Genomic DNA, 15,771 nt, shown 5'->3' on the forward strand with positions numbered 1-15,771 from the left:
CCATCAGCAGCAGGTGACAACAGCTGATGATTAAATGTAGGCAGTAGTTGATAGACAGCAGCAAAATGCAGCCTGTAGATGATGTTTGATAGTGTAGACTAGCTGGAAATATGCGCCGACAGCAGTAGGAGTGTTGGATGCAGGTGCCAGCTGGTGGACAGCAGTTCGAACTGAGATATCCTTTGGACGATGGGGTGTGGACAGCAGAGATAAGGTGCCAGAAATCTGCAAAAACAAGATAGGGCTGAGTGGTGGGGAGCCTATCTATTTATGGATGAATGGGTCCCCCCAAATTGAGATAGAGACACTCTTTAGGATTGAGTTTCTTTTTAATAAAAGTTTGGTAATTTTGAGTTTTGGGGCTGTAATTAAGGGCTAATCAAGTGAGTTAATAGGAAAGGGTTGGGTGAGTCAAAGGACAAAGAAGAAGATTGAAACTTAGAATTGAAACGGGTAATGCTTTTTTTAGCTCAACTAAAGGGATATATAATCACATGATGCAAGGATCTTCAGTTGGGTGACTACTTGGTGGCTTTTCAATCCTCAAGCATCCAAATCAAAACACAATGCAATGCAAGGGATAATACGTTTTTGGGGACGTGTGCAATTGGTATCACTTGAATAGTTCCCTCGTAGGGGAATTATTTACATGCTCTAGTGCCCTTTTACTTTATGACCTTGACACAATCAAGAGATAGTGGGGAAGATTCCAATCTTGTATTCCTTGCATATGGCCTGGCCTGCTACACATATTTCAGGCACGTCTTCTGTCTTGTACTGTGTGTAAACATATTTCTGAGGTTGACCAATTTATTGAGCATATTTAAAAACATATTTTCACATTATAAGACTTAGCTTTTGGATACATGTGAGGCTTACATAGATTCAATGGGACTTTTATCCTAAACAATTTGTATTGTTTTTTTGAAAACAAATACTTAGCTTTCATGTAGGGCTCAAAACTGATGCAAGTAAATATGCTTAAAGAGTAGCGATTCATATATATGACATGTGAAGCATGCCAGGGCATGCAACAGAGCAAAACATAATTTGCATGAGGTGTTTTTCTTTTGAACCTGAATATTCTGGGCATTTTTGGTGATTATGTTGTGGGAGGATATGAACGAACGAGTGTTTTAATCTGCTTGCAGTGTTCTTGTCTCATGTGTTTTTAGATTAGATTACAGCATATCTTGCTCTTATGAGTGAAACTTTGGTACAGGCAGTGCAAAGAAAAGTAAAGAAACTATCAGAAAATCAACGTGACAAAATGTGGGAGAGCACACATGAGCACAATGCAAAACGTATTTTGAAAGCCATCATAGAGCTTGAGGGGCTTTGGGTAAAATTGGGTCAATATCTATCGACACGAGCAGATGTTCTTCCAGAAGCATACATTAACCATCTCAAGCAGCTACAAGATTCTCTACCTCCCCGCCCCTTACTCGAGGTTAACCTTGGCTGTACTGAGACCATGACTATGGATTTGGTTATTTCTTCTTTTAATACATCTCTGCTATTCAATCTGCTGGCTTTTGTGATTTCCGACAAATTTTGTCAATGTTTTATGCATTCTTATTGCCCTTGCACATACTTAAGTATTGCTGCGATGTTGTGAAAATGAACACCAGGTGTGCAGTACAATTGAGAATGAGCTCTGCAAACCTTTAAAGGCTTTGTTCAAAGAGTTTGATGACGTCCCATTGGCCACAGCATCTGTAAGCTGTTGATCTTACTATCTTTGATGCTGTTTTACTGGCTGGATGAGTTGCACAGCTTGGGCCTTAGCATTGAGTTCCTTGGAAAAAGAAATTGCCTTAAAACTTGAAAGTGCAAAAGAGAGATGTTGTTTCCTGTTCTGTATGCCTATCTATCAATTTATTTGGATCTTCAGTGAGGTCATCTCTTGCAGATTTCTCAAGTTCATCGTGCTCAGACGGTGGACAATTTGGATGTTGTTGTCAAAATTCAACATAAGGGCATAAAGAATATAATTTTACAGGTTTGAGCCCATTTAAACGCTAGATCTAACAAAAATATTTTCTTTTTTTGTACAAATTATCCAGTGCCTGCCATCGTATGTTTCTTACAGGATTTGAAGAATGCAAAGGTCATTGTTGACTGGATTGCCTGGGCAGAGCCGCAATATGATTTTGGACCTGTGATAAACGAATGGTGCACTGAGGTGCCTAAGGAGCTTGATTTCAATTTAGAAGCAGGTACTGATTTGGCAGGACCTTCTGCATTTCCACTTAGAATCAGTCATTTCTGGGCTAGTAGTTATCCCTTGGTTTTTAACTGTTTCATTTCTGTTTGGGTTTTCCTTAGCTTATCTCCTATGACTTGTCTTAGGTTTAATGTGCTGTTTGCTTCTTCATCTGTGCAAATGCTAGAAGGTAGCTCTGGTTTGGTGACAGCTAAGCATGGTTGATTACAACTAGCATCCTGCCTGGGAAGGGTATTTCATGTACAGTTCAGGGTTATCCTCTGGCTTGTTAAACTTGTCACTGATTATAGAGAGAAGCATGATGGCTGTAAACAGGAAAGAAAAGTAGTCTTTTCTTCTTGTGAACTTTTGTAGATAGTTAATAACTTTGCTGGATGAAAGACAGGAATTCTTCTCTCCAAGGGCATCGTATTAGGAGTGTGATTGTGATCATTTCACCAGTCATTTGTACATGAGTGATAATGCCTTTGCTCTCCCTTATCATCTTTAGATGATGCTTTATTGTCATTCTATAGCCTTGCATGAAACCTACTATGGGAGATTCTTTATTTTCTATCCGAGGGCAGCTTCTTGTATTTGGATGCATCTGCCTTAAATCTGTCTTAGTGTGTGGACGTGATGGCCATTGGGCCTAGATTCCACTGTAGTGATCACATGATCAATGTGCACAAATGGGCCTTGAGTCCAACCCTAAAGTGCACTTCAGTGCGTTCGTACTAAGTCACTCAGGATCAAACACTATGACCAATGTTGTGGGAGCCCATCCAGGATGTCCATATGAGGAGAGCATTAGCCAAGGAAATTATTATTAAAGGTGTCTGAATGTTATGCCCTTGTTGGTGGGGGCTTCACTTTCATAGGTGCTTCCATTCCAGTCTTCCTCTCTTGGATGGTTAGGGTGGACTGTGCTCCACTCTCATCTCACTAATCTTCTTCAACGACTCACCACATAACTGGTCTTAAATGTTATAAAGTTAATAAGAGGGTGGAGTATGACTCTCCCTATCTTGGGCACCTTTTTGGGACTCAAGAGGGGTGGTTGATCCACTGAATCAAAGCTTGCACGAACATTAGTTGTCATGCAATAATGCCCAATTTTACTCCTTAAAAATAGCCCCAAAAAGCTTTATCCATGTCAAAAGGCTTTATTTGTGCATAGTAGGGCAAATTTGCAAAAATCCCCTTTAAAAAGGGCATGTTATGTGTGAGAGTGTGCAATGGAAAGAGGAAAGTGAACACGGAGAGTAGATAGAGGGAATAGAGGAGAGAGAAGGAACAATGTGACTGCAATGGCTGCAATAGTTAGCCCCAACATGCAGCTCTACGCGTCAATGTAGGCACCAGACGGTAGCAGGGAGACGAGAGGATAAGGATGGCTAGTTGATTGCAAAGGATCAATGATGCATAACGAGAGTGGGAGGGTAGACCATCTATATATAGGCAAAAAATTGGCAAAACCTTTAAAAATAGACAAAAGCACACAAAAAAAAAAGCACTAATGTGCCTTCCATCTAAAGCATCTAAAACACATAAAATGATAGACAAATAGAATGTTAGAGCTTCTAATGTCCTCGTTCAACTTAGATTGAGGCTCATAGGTAGAAGATGACCACACAAGACATACATGATTGCTAACAGTGCCTCTCAGATCCTAAATGTGGCGAAGGCTAAAGGAGATGCAGGTCTGAGGGTGGCAGGAAGAGTGTAAATGCCAATGAAGTCCATCGATGAAAGCTAGCTAGCCAAGGAGTAAGACCCACCCCCACCGCCCCCCGGCCGCCCCCCCTCTCCCCCTTCCCCGACCCCCCGCCTTATAGTAATGTGATTAAATAGAAGGCCACCAAAGGGCAATGGAAATGGAGAGGCCCTCTAATGGATCACTCTTGAAAACTTCAGTTAGGGATGGGTGAGCTTAGTCTCTAACCCAACTATAAGATGATAGTGAGAATCTATTGAAAGTGCCATAAGCTGTATAGAAACAATAAGGACCAAGAGCCAAGCGGCAAGGGATGGTGGCTTGATGATGAAGAAAAGAGGTTGGCACATAACGGAAAGGCCCAAAGTAGACTGGAAACCTAAAAGAAACTCTCATGACCGTGGGAAACCTTCTTTGAAACACAAAGGGCCAGGAAATTTATAGCCGCATCACCAATATCGTCCTTCTTTGAAAGGGATAGGAGGTACGAGGGAACACAGAGGAGATGGTGGGCGATAGGATGGAAGCTGAAGGATGAATGGTGCACAATTAGAAATAGGTGCGGTAATAGAAAGCTGCCTTAGAGGGCCTTGCACAATGGAAGGGGAATGGAGCATAGATAGCCTCCCTCTCTTGCCAACCTGTCACAAAAGTGGCTCTTGTAGAGGAATCCTCAAGAAAGAGAGTCAGCTTAGTGAAGACAACATGGGTCACGAGACTAGGAAGGCCAGAAAATGAGAGGTGAGAGAAGCCCAAGTCGGGAACATATAGGTCCTCAAAAATGGAGCTTGATAGATGGTCAAACAATAGAGGCAAGGTTTAAACACCACTGATAAGCACTGAAGAAATATCACCAACAATGACGACACCCTCGGATGGACGAAGATCCTGTAACAAATCACCTCGGGGAGTTGTATGACTTGATGTACCATTGTCAATGAACTAGAGGTGCTTAAAAGACGAGACTGTCAAAGAAGGCTCCTCCACCTGATAAATGTGTAGAAACATAGACTTGGTGGTAATAGCGGGTGACGAAGAAGAGAGATGGAGGCTTTGATGTAGATCCACCCTTGGCTCTTGGACAAAGGTGAGGGTATTTCCTCGAGCACTTCTCCTCGAGGTGCGAGGTCTTTCCACAATGAGGGCATATTGGATATCCTCTACTCTTCCCCACAAAATTTGTATCCGAGTTGGAATATGACTTCAACTTTTTTCTCTTTTCTTTCTTTTGCTCGTTTCTGGCTCATATGGCCTAATCTCTTATGCCACAACTCCAAATGACAGCCAATTTTAACAATTGCAAGAGACTTGCCATTCAAAGCTTTACAGTGCAAACAATACAAAGTGCCCTTCTTGGTTCCTTTTGCAATCAGGATGGAACCCTTTTTCAATTTCCACAAACCACCACCAAACAGTGTAGTGTAACCATGCAAGTCAAGTTGACCAATAATAGTAAACTCTTCTTGATGCCATGCACATGTCTGACACCTTTCAACACAAGCTCTTGCCCATTATCTAAAGAGAAGTGTACAGTGCCAATCCCATCAATGCTTCAAGCATGGTTATTTCCAAGGTATACTTTTCCATAACTACCTGCATTAATCATACCGAAACACTCCAAGCAAGGAGTTACATGGAAAGAGGCACCAGAGTCTATAATCCAAGTCTGAGTGACACCATCATCAATTGACAAAAGTGCATCAATCACATTAGGCATGGTAATTTGCATATCTTGCATGTGACATACAAGGGCATCATAATCAAATGCTCATAATACATCAGCCTCTGTATCTGAAAGCTCCTCTATGACCACACTCGAGGCCACATTGGCATTTTCTTTGTCTTTGGTTGCCTTAGATGCATTTGTCTTATCTTCCTTCTTCTTTTTGTCTCCTACATTCTTCTTTCTCTCTTGTTCCTTCTTGTAGTACTTGCAATCAGGCTTCTTGTGGCCCTTCTGACCACACTGATAGCAAGTAATATCGCTCTTTTCCTTTCCTTTGCTCTTGCTTCTGCCTCTCTGTCCAGCATTTGCATTTTTCTTTTCAGCCTTACCTCTAACATTGTAAATTGAGTTGCTGCCTTCTCCACTAGACGTATGTCCAATTTCTTCATTCAAGATTGGACCCCTCACACCATCATATGAGAGATTGGGGTTATTATTGAGGGAAACCACCAAGGTCTCCCATGAATTAGGCAATGTCATGATCAGAAAGATCGCTCTCAACTTATCATCAAAATCCAAATTAGCATCCTTGAGCTGATTTAAAATGTGAGTAAATGCACTCAAGTGCTCAGCTCTACAGGCTCGGACTCATCCAGTTGCATATTCACCAACTTGCGCATCAAATGCACGTGATTAACAGGCATGGTGATCTCATAGGTAGTTTTCAACTTCTCCCATATGCATCAGTGACACCCATCTTTATATAAGCCATAGCCTTTTTGTTAACTGTGGCCCAATCAGCATCAGACATTTGTGCGGGTTTATCTTCCTGCAAAGCATTCTCACAATCCTTTAAGAACAATATCCCCTGCATATGGTCTTTCCAAAGGTCAAAACCCTGACCATCAAACCGTTTGATTTCCATCAAACTCTTAATGTCAGAACTGGAAGAAGTAAAAGTCATTTTTTTCATGAACACAAAGTAAATGCATTGAACTGTAGGAGCACAAACTGAACCAGCAAAATACACTGCTGTTCTTGCCCAAACAGTAATGAATCTCTGTTGTTTTTACATAGACCAGCCACCACATGGGCAAATATTGCAGAGGTTTACCAAATTCTGCACAAAGTGCCGAAATTCTAGGTCCAACAGTGTATAAATGTTAGCCAGTTCGATCCAGCTGAGCAAAACATGAAAAACCCTAATTTTTTCGGGTCCAATGTTAGGAAATTTTACTCGAATGAGTGAAATTCTAAAAATTTGGCAAAATCCCTAATTTAATTGAGGTCAATACGCACAATGTCTGCAATTTTTGACACAAATGTCATTGCCAGATACAAACGGGATCAATTTTGGGAAAAGCCCCAAATTTTTGGGCCAGATTTGCATAGATCTGTAATCTATGCTACCACGTGTGAACCTCTGTTAAGGCAAGGGGATAATTGGAAATTAGAGAAATTTCTGACTTCAAAAAAATTTGAACGGGGGGGGGGGGGGCTTTATTGACCTGCCGCGTCGCGAGACTGGCGCCTGTCACGCCTCGTGCACGTGCTGCCCGCCCTATTGCTTGTCGCACGCCATCACACCTTGTGCGCTTGCCCGCTGGATGCCGTTGCCTAGTTCATGCTAGTTAGCAACGTGGTCGCCCCCGTCTCCCTGTTGGACACGGACTCTAGCCGATTCCTTGCTGAACATGAACTCCAGCAGCCGACTTCCTGTTGGACACAAACTCCAGCCGACTGTACGCCTGTCGGAAGCACTTGCACGACTTGACAGTCTTGTACCGTAAGCTTTCATACTAGTAGTTGTGGATGTTAGCAGCTGGAGGAGTGAGCAGGTGAGTGAGAGTGACTGATTGAGAGAGAGCCAATACAATTTTATTTTTTGGTGTACCAACAATTTGTTGGTACACAAAGAATAAAATGTATTTATATTTAGGGCACGTAAGGGTGCATTCACATGTACAACTAAATAATACACGTGTACTATACACGGAGGTGAATAAAGGGCCTTTATCCCAGTATCTTGTACCTATAGATAAAGCAGAATAAGCATGGTCATGTGCATGGGCCTTGCAAGAATGTGTCTCACTATGACGCACATCTTGCTCAAGTACCAATGGGACTAGCTCCTCCCAAGTGAGACTCTCTCGGCTACGACAAGTGAGAAGACTAGTGTAGAACATATCCTATGTCGGTGACAGAAGATGTGAGAGAAGTGTCATAGCTAGGTCCTCCAAAGAGATGTCTATACCAAGGGATACTAGCTCATCTCAAATCTCCTCCATCCTATGGATGTGATCCTGCATCGTAGGAGAATTTACGATAGAAAGCTATCATAGCTTCAACTCGAGATAATTGATGCTCAAATGTCTGGATTCGTAAGAGATGCCAATCTCCTCCAAACCTTTGCAGTAGTGGTGTGGATATGTCAAACATGTATGAGTATAGAATCTGTATAACTCAAAAGGAGAAAAGAGCGGGCTTTGGCATTCAAACCGATCCCATAAAGCTTTCGAATCTACGGCCACATCATCATAAGGATCCAGAGTTTGTCGGAGTATAGAGATGACAACAAAATCCCACAGGTTGAAGGGAAGAGTGCACAATGGGAGTGTGAGATAGAAGTGCAAACAACCGTGTTGAGAGTGAATGCAAAGATTGGTGTATCAAATTGTGATGCTACACAAAGAATAAAGAATGTATTTATATGTTAGGGTACAAATAAGGGTGTGTTCACACCCATATAACTTTACATGGAGATGAAGGGACTTTACACTCAATAATCTCCCACTTAAAGGCCGGAAGTGGTACCTTTAAGCTAACCAACTCCCACTAATCGGATGCAATGCTCATACTAAGCCTTTGCAAGACTCTTAGTGAGAACATTTGCAAGGTTATCTTGGGTTTTGATCTTAGTTAATGTGACAAGACCATCATCCAAGACCTATCGAATAAAGTGGTACCAAACATTTATGTGTTTAGTACGTGCATGGAACATGGCATTCTTAGCTAGACATACTACACTTTGGCTATTACATACAAGCATTGGAGTACATGAAGAAAGACCAAAATCCTTGACTAGATGGCCGAGCCAAATAGCTTCCTTAGAAGCTTCCATGGTTGAAATACATTAAGCCTGTAGTACTCAATGTCACAGTTTTCTGTAACCTTGAACACCAAGAGATAGCCCCGCTAGCCAAAGTAAAGACATACCCATTGGTAGATTTTCTAGTGTCTTCTTCTCGTTTTGGTCACCTTACATATGAACAGTTTGAGAAGTACTTGTGCATCACATACAGTCAGGTTTGCACCATTGGCCATCTCTTTGATCTTAGAGGGTTCACCACATTCAGTGTGTTTGGTGATCCATCTTCTTAATCACATCCAAGCTTGTGTTAGGTTCGTATAACCCTTTTGAGTCGTATGAGCCAAAATCCTCTTTTGTTTCTCCTTTTGGTGTATAGGGTCCGGATGGTTTTTAGTATGTTAACTTTAATAGAGGAGGCTTTGGAAGCAAATACCCTTTGACAAATATATCTCTATTGCTTGTTTTGTTTGAGTAAGCTAGCTACACTTGTGTCAACTCCCTCCTATCCCACCGCTATCTTCTCCACATTTTAATCTACTCACATCCTCATTCCAAAATCTTGGATTACACTCCACTTCTGCTCAAAGCACATTAGGGGTTGGATCTTCCATCTTTTCTCCTAGCACTTTCTCTTTTTCGGCGTATTCTTTCCATAGCATATACACTTCTCTTGTGTACCTTTTAAGTATCTGAAAATACATTTCATTGCTCCCCAATGTGGCTTACCAAGGTTAGACATGAATCTACTAACAACTCCCACTGCATGAGCAATGTCAGGGTGAGTTGCAACCATAGCATACATCAAAGATCCACAAGTTGATGCATGAGGTATGCTGTTCATAGCACTAGCAGCTGCATCATCCTTTGGGCAATCAGCTTTGCTAATATCTGTATGTGGTAGTAAACACATTGAGAGGCTTAGCATCAGCCATATTAAACTTGTCCAAGTACTTTGCTAATGTACTTGTCTTGTGAGAGAAATAAGAAGTGCTACTCTCTATCTCTTTTAATGCGCATGCCCAAAATGTGTTTAGTTGCCCCCAAATCTTTCATTGAGAAGGCTGAACTCAGCTGCCTTTTTAGAGCAAAGTGCTCTTATGCTTTCCTACAATCAGCATGTCATCCACATATAAGACCAACACAATAAGACTTCCATCATCAACCTTTTTGGTGTAGAAGCAGTGATCTGCATGATTGCGTTTAAATCTATGGTTGAGTATAAGGTATCAAACTTTTTGTACCATTGTCTAGGGGCTTGTTTTAGCCCGTATAAGCTGCATTTCAGCTTACAAACTAAATGCTCTTTCCCTAGAATAGCAAAACCTTTTGGCTATTTCATTTACAGCTCTTCATCCAGGTCACTGTGAAGAAAAACAGTCTTCACATCCATCTAATCCAACTCTAAATCCAAGGACACAGTGAGAGCAAACATAACACGGAGTGTGGTCATCTTTATTACTGGTGAAAAGACCTCCTCGAAGTCTATGCCTTCCTTTTGTATATAGCCCTTAGCAACAGGCCTTGTACTTGGGCTTCCCATCAATACATTTCACTTTGTAAACCCATTCATTAGGGATAGCTTTTCTATCCTTGGGCAAAGATACAAGGTCCCATGTATTTGCATACAGAGACTTCATCTCTTCTTGCATAGCAAGCTCCCACTTTCTCTTGTTTTCACATGATTGTGCCTCTCTAAATGCTAGAGGCTCATCCTCATCATTCAACAAAATGCAATCCAAAGATGGCTGAAACCTCTATGGTTGCCTTTTGACACGTGTAGACCTTCTTACCCAATGATTTGTATTGTAGGCAATGGGCTTACATCCTCAGGTATGTGCACACCATCACCAGGTTGCTGATTTTCAGCATGTTTTTCTTGCTGTCCAGTTTCATCTTGTGCATCTATTTGCTGTCCATTATCTTCTAGCTGTAGCACAATGGGTTGCTGCTCATTTTCAACATCAAAAGGGATAGAATCTTTAGCTGATGGTTGTGGAATGGCTGGCTGTTCATGCTGAAATTTGAACTCATTTTTGTCAAGGTCACCTTGTGTAGCATGTTTTAGCAACTTTTCCTCATTAAATACTATGTCTTGGTTGTGTACTATCTTCTCGCCCTAACGAAGCTAAACTTTATAACCCATCTCTTACTCATCTCCATATCCCATGAAGATGCCCTTGATGGATTTGATGTCTAGTTTGGTTCTTTGATCTACAGGTACCTACACAAAGGCATCATAACCAAAGACACACAAATGGTCAAATGAAGCAGGTTTGCCAGACCAAACCTCTTCAGTAATGCCATTTTCCAATGCACGATTTGGAGAGCGATTGTATACATGATTTTGGAGCTTAGCTGAGAGTGATTGAAGTTCGAGAGGAGTGAGTGTGAGAGTGTGACGACTGGAGAGAGAGAGCAGAGTGAAAGTACGATTTGATATGAGTGTACCAACAATGTGTTGGTACATAAAGAATAAAATGTATTTATACTTAGGGTACGTAAAGGTGCATTTACATGTACAATGTGCGTGTACTATACACGAAGGTTAAACCGGACCTTTATCCCAACAACCTCCCACTTAAAGGTCCGATGTGAACCTCTAACCAACTCCCACTAGTCGTATGCAATGCTTGTGTTGAGCTTTGCTTAGACTTTTAGTGAGAACGTCTGTAGGGTTGTCTTGTGTTTTGATCTTGGTCAATGTGATTTGACCATCTTCTAGCATCTGTTTGATGAAGTGATATCACACATCTATATGCTTTGTGCGTGAATGATACATGGCGTTCTTAGCCAGATACACAACACTCTAGCTATTACATCCCAAAACTGTAGTACCCATAGACATGCTGAGATCCTCCACAAGTCTGCTTAACAATATAGCTTCCTTAGAAGCTTCAGTAGCTAATATGTATTCAGCTTCAGCGGTACTCAGTGTAACAATGTTCTGCAATCTGGAACACCAAGAAACAGCCCCACCAGCAATTGTAAGGACATACCAGGTGGTGGACCTACGAGTGCCCAAGTCACCTACCATGTCTGCATCACAATAACCCTGCAAACTAAGTGCACCCTGCCCATACCAAATACACTTTCTTTGTGTATCCTTAAGGTATCGAAGAATACACTTGGCAGTCTCCCAATGTGTTTTGCCAGGATTTGACGTACATATATGCGCAGGAAGGAAATGTTGTCTTCCGAGCCCTCTGCTCCTGCTATGGTTTCCTCTGCCCCCCGTCATCAGCCCGCCAGAAAAATGTATTCGGATCGTCCAAAGGGTCCCCTTGCTAAGCTGGCATTTGATACCAGAGGTAACGTCATTACCCCGTGGGACCTTCGTTATCCCCGTTCCAACCCCAAGCTAGCAGATATGCCGTCTACTTCCAAATCTGGTCCTCAAAACTCTTTTGCCGTGTTGGCGGATTTCTTGGATGAGGGAGTCCTGGACATTCTTGTCGACAAAGTCAAATCGAGGCAAGCTGTGCCTCGTCCCTGTTTTTGTTTTAACTACACATGAAAATAGCCACGTGGAATGTGCGAGGAGTTTGTTCTCGCCACAAGAAACATGCCATGTGGACTGTATTGCATGAAAATCAGTGGGATGTCCTGTGCGTTGTTGAGCACAAGAGTCACGGTGACGTCGGAAAAGTGGTGGATTGTAATGGCTTTTGATTGTTCTATGCTCGGACAAAGGCCATGCATTCTTTGGGTGTGCTCATGATTGTACATGACAAATATCAGCCTGTTCTTATTAAAAATGATGTTCATGGCCGCTTTTTGGTGATTGAAATTTTATTCGAAGGGGAAATCTTATGGTTACTTGGCCTCTATGCTCCGAATGATTCGTTATCTCGTCGGGAGCTTTGGCAGACTTTGCAGACCTCCTTGTCACTTGGCAGACGGGGCTTCTTCATGGATGTTTTGCTACGTCCAGTCAGGTAGATGATGCTTCAGGAGATAGATTGTTTGCCATGCAGTATGTGAAAGATAGGGCTGCTGAAAAATCCACTGATGATGCAGTATGGTACATTGATTCAGGGGCATCGAACTACATGACCCCTCACGTCCAGTCAGGAAGTGGTATTGATTCAATTGGACTTGGAAAAGGCGTTTGACTATGTGGACTGGTCTTTCATTGCAGATCTCATGTCTGCTATGGGCTTTGGTACCCGGATGTCCCGATTGATCTACACCATTAGTGCTGCGGCTTCTTCAAGAGTTATGCTCAATGGTGGGGTTACAGAGCCATTTGTCCTTGCACGCTCGGTCAGACAGGGTTGCCCTTTGAGTCCTCTCTTCTTTGCCCTGGCGACTCACCCGGTCCTTTCAATGTTATCCTCCATGGCAGCTTCTGCTCAGCTGGCAGGGTTGTCTCTTCCTTTGGGACAGCACTTCATTAGCCAATCTTTGGCTGATGACACCTTTATCATTTTGCAGGCGGACAGGGACAACATTCGAAAGGCATTAGATGTTTGGACACTCTTTGGTCAGGCCTCTGGTCTTCGCATCAATGCCTTTAAGTCAGCCATTCTCAGTTGCACGGAGCCTGATTTACAGTCATTAGGCTGGCAGGGCCAGGTGGTTTCCCGTGGCTCCATTGTCAGGCATCTTGGATACCCATTGGGGGTGGATGTACGGCCAAAGGACCTGCTGGAGTGGATTTAACAAAAACTGGCGGCGAAGTTTATGTATTGGAAGTCGCAAGCGTGGCCATTCCATATCCGCCACAAAGTGGCTCAGACAATTATGCTACCAATGCTAACGTATTTCCTGCCATTGCTGCCATGGACGCCTACTACTTTGAAGGCTCTCACTCATCCCATTCATTTCATGCTATGGAAGAAGGATTCACTGCAGGCAGGCATTTCGTGGATTTCATGGTCACATACATGTACCCCTAAGCGCATGGGTGGTGGGTGGTGGAGCTATTTTGGATGCAGAAACTCATATGCTGGCTCTTCGTTGGTTTTTTTTTCGTGCCATGTGTGTGGATCATCACCCGTGGACCATCATAGCCCGTTGTTTTCTTGAGGACAGCGGGCTCCGCCATGGTAACACACGGCTTCGGGCCTCCTGGTGGCATGTCCTTAATGGTGACTCTCGATTTTCCAGTCCCTCTTCCTCTTTGTTATTGCACTTGGTCGGCTCTTGGAAAGTGGTGCTCCAAAAGGCCCGTTGGCATCCAGTAGGGGACCGCTTGCAGACTAACTCTTTTCAGCTGGAATTGTTGGCAGTATCGAGATTACTTTCATGGGAAGATAAACATCAGCTAAGACCGAGATTTAACCGCATGGCACGTTTAGGTGTGACTTCGATTGCGGATGCTACCCTTGCCACTCGCAATGTCCTCGCAGCGTTTCGGACTGCTAGGAGACTTTTCAGGATCCCGCGCGGATACCGTGATTTATGGGGAAAGCTTTCGTCGGAGCTGCAGGGTAGGCAAACCTTTCCTGCCCTGGCTGTGGATCGCCCTTGGCAGGATTGGGACCGTGCAGGCCGGTTGAGTCTGGAAAAGGCCTCTACTAACTAGGTGTATCATCTTCTCATTCAAGATCACCAATGGCTGGGTGTGAAAGCTAATACTGTTTGGGGACTGCGGAAATCGCTGTCATGGTGGCAGGCAACGGTGATGGAGGGCTGGCTGAATAGGGACCTTTCAAATGCAAGGTCTTTCTTTGGCGGGTAATGATTGGTGGTCTTCCTCTTGCCTCGGTCCTTTCCAAGCGTCGAATCTCGAATGGCAATTGTTTCTTCTGTACCACTACGGCGGAATGGGCCCGACATCGTTTTCTTTCTTGCCCGCTCGCCAAGAATATTTGGTCACTCTTATGGCAAATCTGGCGCGCAGTAGTGGGGTTCTCACTAACTCCTTTCGATTGGGTTTTTGTGCGCCCAAAGTATCCCACACCGCCACAGTTACATATGAAGATCTTATTTCACTTTTTCAGATACTGGGGATGCTGGCACATTTGGACCACGCGCAATGCTTTTCTCTTTGATTCGGCCTCTGATGTACCGAGACATATTGCCAGGCTTAAAGGGCTCTTGGATTGGCAGCTAGATCTCATCCGACACTCCGACTTGCTTCCTCGGGAGGATTTGCCTGACATATGACAATTGCCTCTGGGTCGTTGCCATGATTGGTGTAACCTTTTTAGTGCATTAGTACGGGGATTTCCCACACGTTGGCCTAGGGCCCTCGTGTCTCTTGTACTCATGTAATCATGTAATCTTGTACCTTTTTTCCGTAATTAATACAATTACCTTTTATGAGAGAGAGAGAGAGAGAGAGAGAGAGAGAGAGAGAGAGAGAGAGAGAGAGAGAGAGAGAGAGAGAGAGAGAGAGAGAGAGAGAGAGAGAGAGAGAGAGAGAGAGAGAGAGAGAGAGAGAGAGAGAGAGTGTGTGTGTGTGTGTGTGTGTGTGTGAGGGATCGCGGCGGTCCGCGTCCTGCCCCTGCGCCCTCGAACGACGTCTGAAGCGCCTGTCCCGTCGCTGCCTGCCTGCCTGTGAGCGCCCCTTTGCACGCGGGCACCGTCTTGTGGCAGCGCAGCATCAGCTGTCGACGCCCGTGCCCGCCAGGCCCGTCGCCTGCTGCAGGCTCTGTCTCCCTCGCCTGCAGGCCCCGTCGCCTGCGCCTGCAGGCCCCGCCGCCGTCGCCGTCGCCTGCAGGCCCCGCCGCCGTCGCCGTCGCCTGCAGATCCCGCCGCCGCCGTCGTCTGAAGGCCCCGTCGAAACCACCTCGCCTGTGTGCCCCCCCCTGCCCCGGCTCCGCCCGCAGATCCTGCAGAGACGCCCTGTTTCCCAGCTCGTCTGAAACCCTAAACCTGACCTTCGTCAGAGAGGCAGCGTCCAGAATCGTGTGCCCTCTGCTCTATACGCAGAAAGAGAGAGAGAGAGAGAGAGAGAGAGAGAGAGAGAGAGAGAGAGAGAGAGAGAGAGAGAGAGAGAGAGAGAGAGAGAGAGAGAGAGAGAGAGAGAGAGAGAGAGAGAGAGAGAGAGAGAGAGAGAGAGAGAGAGAGAGAGAGAGAGAGAGAGAGAGAGTGTGTGTGTGTCGGTCAGTCCTTCTGTGAGATCAGTCCGTCATACACGATGG

The 15,771-nt window shown here is 44.1% G+C and overlaps 1 protein-coding gene across 8 annotated transcripts in view; it reads left to right on the forward strand.

Moving 5' to 3' along the window:
- The window catches only part of LOC148039515 (ABC1 family protein), a 160,471-nt gene that overhangs the window by 57,143 nt on the left and 87,557 nt on the right, over positions 1-15,771 (forward strand). For 7 of the 8 annotated variants that reach the window (XM_087691405.1, XM_087691396.1, XM_087691426.1 and 4 more), the window contains 4 exons: positions 1,223-1,450; positions 1,632-1,718; positions 1,913-2,002; positions 2,093-2,219. In XM_087691405.1, the coding sequence (XP_087547531.1) occupies positions 1,223-1,450; positions 1,632-1,718; positions 1,913-2,002; positions 2,093-2,219 (532 nt within the window). The remainder of the gene's footprint in view (positions 1-1,222; positions 1,451-1,631; positions 1,719-1,912; positions 2,003-2,092; positions 2,220-15,771) is intronic. The other variant, XM_087691450.1, reaches the window with a different exon arrangement.

Source organism: Lygodium microphyllum, chromosome 2 (genome assembly GCF_053477565.2).
Source record: "Lygodium microphyllum isolate KBCC chromosome 2, Lygodium_microphyllum_v1.1.10, whole genome shotgun sequence".
NCBI lineage: Eukaryota > Viridiplantae > Streptophyta > Polypodiopsida > Schizaeales > Lygodiaceae > Lygodium > Lygodium microphyllum.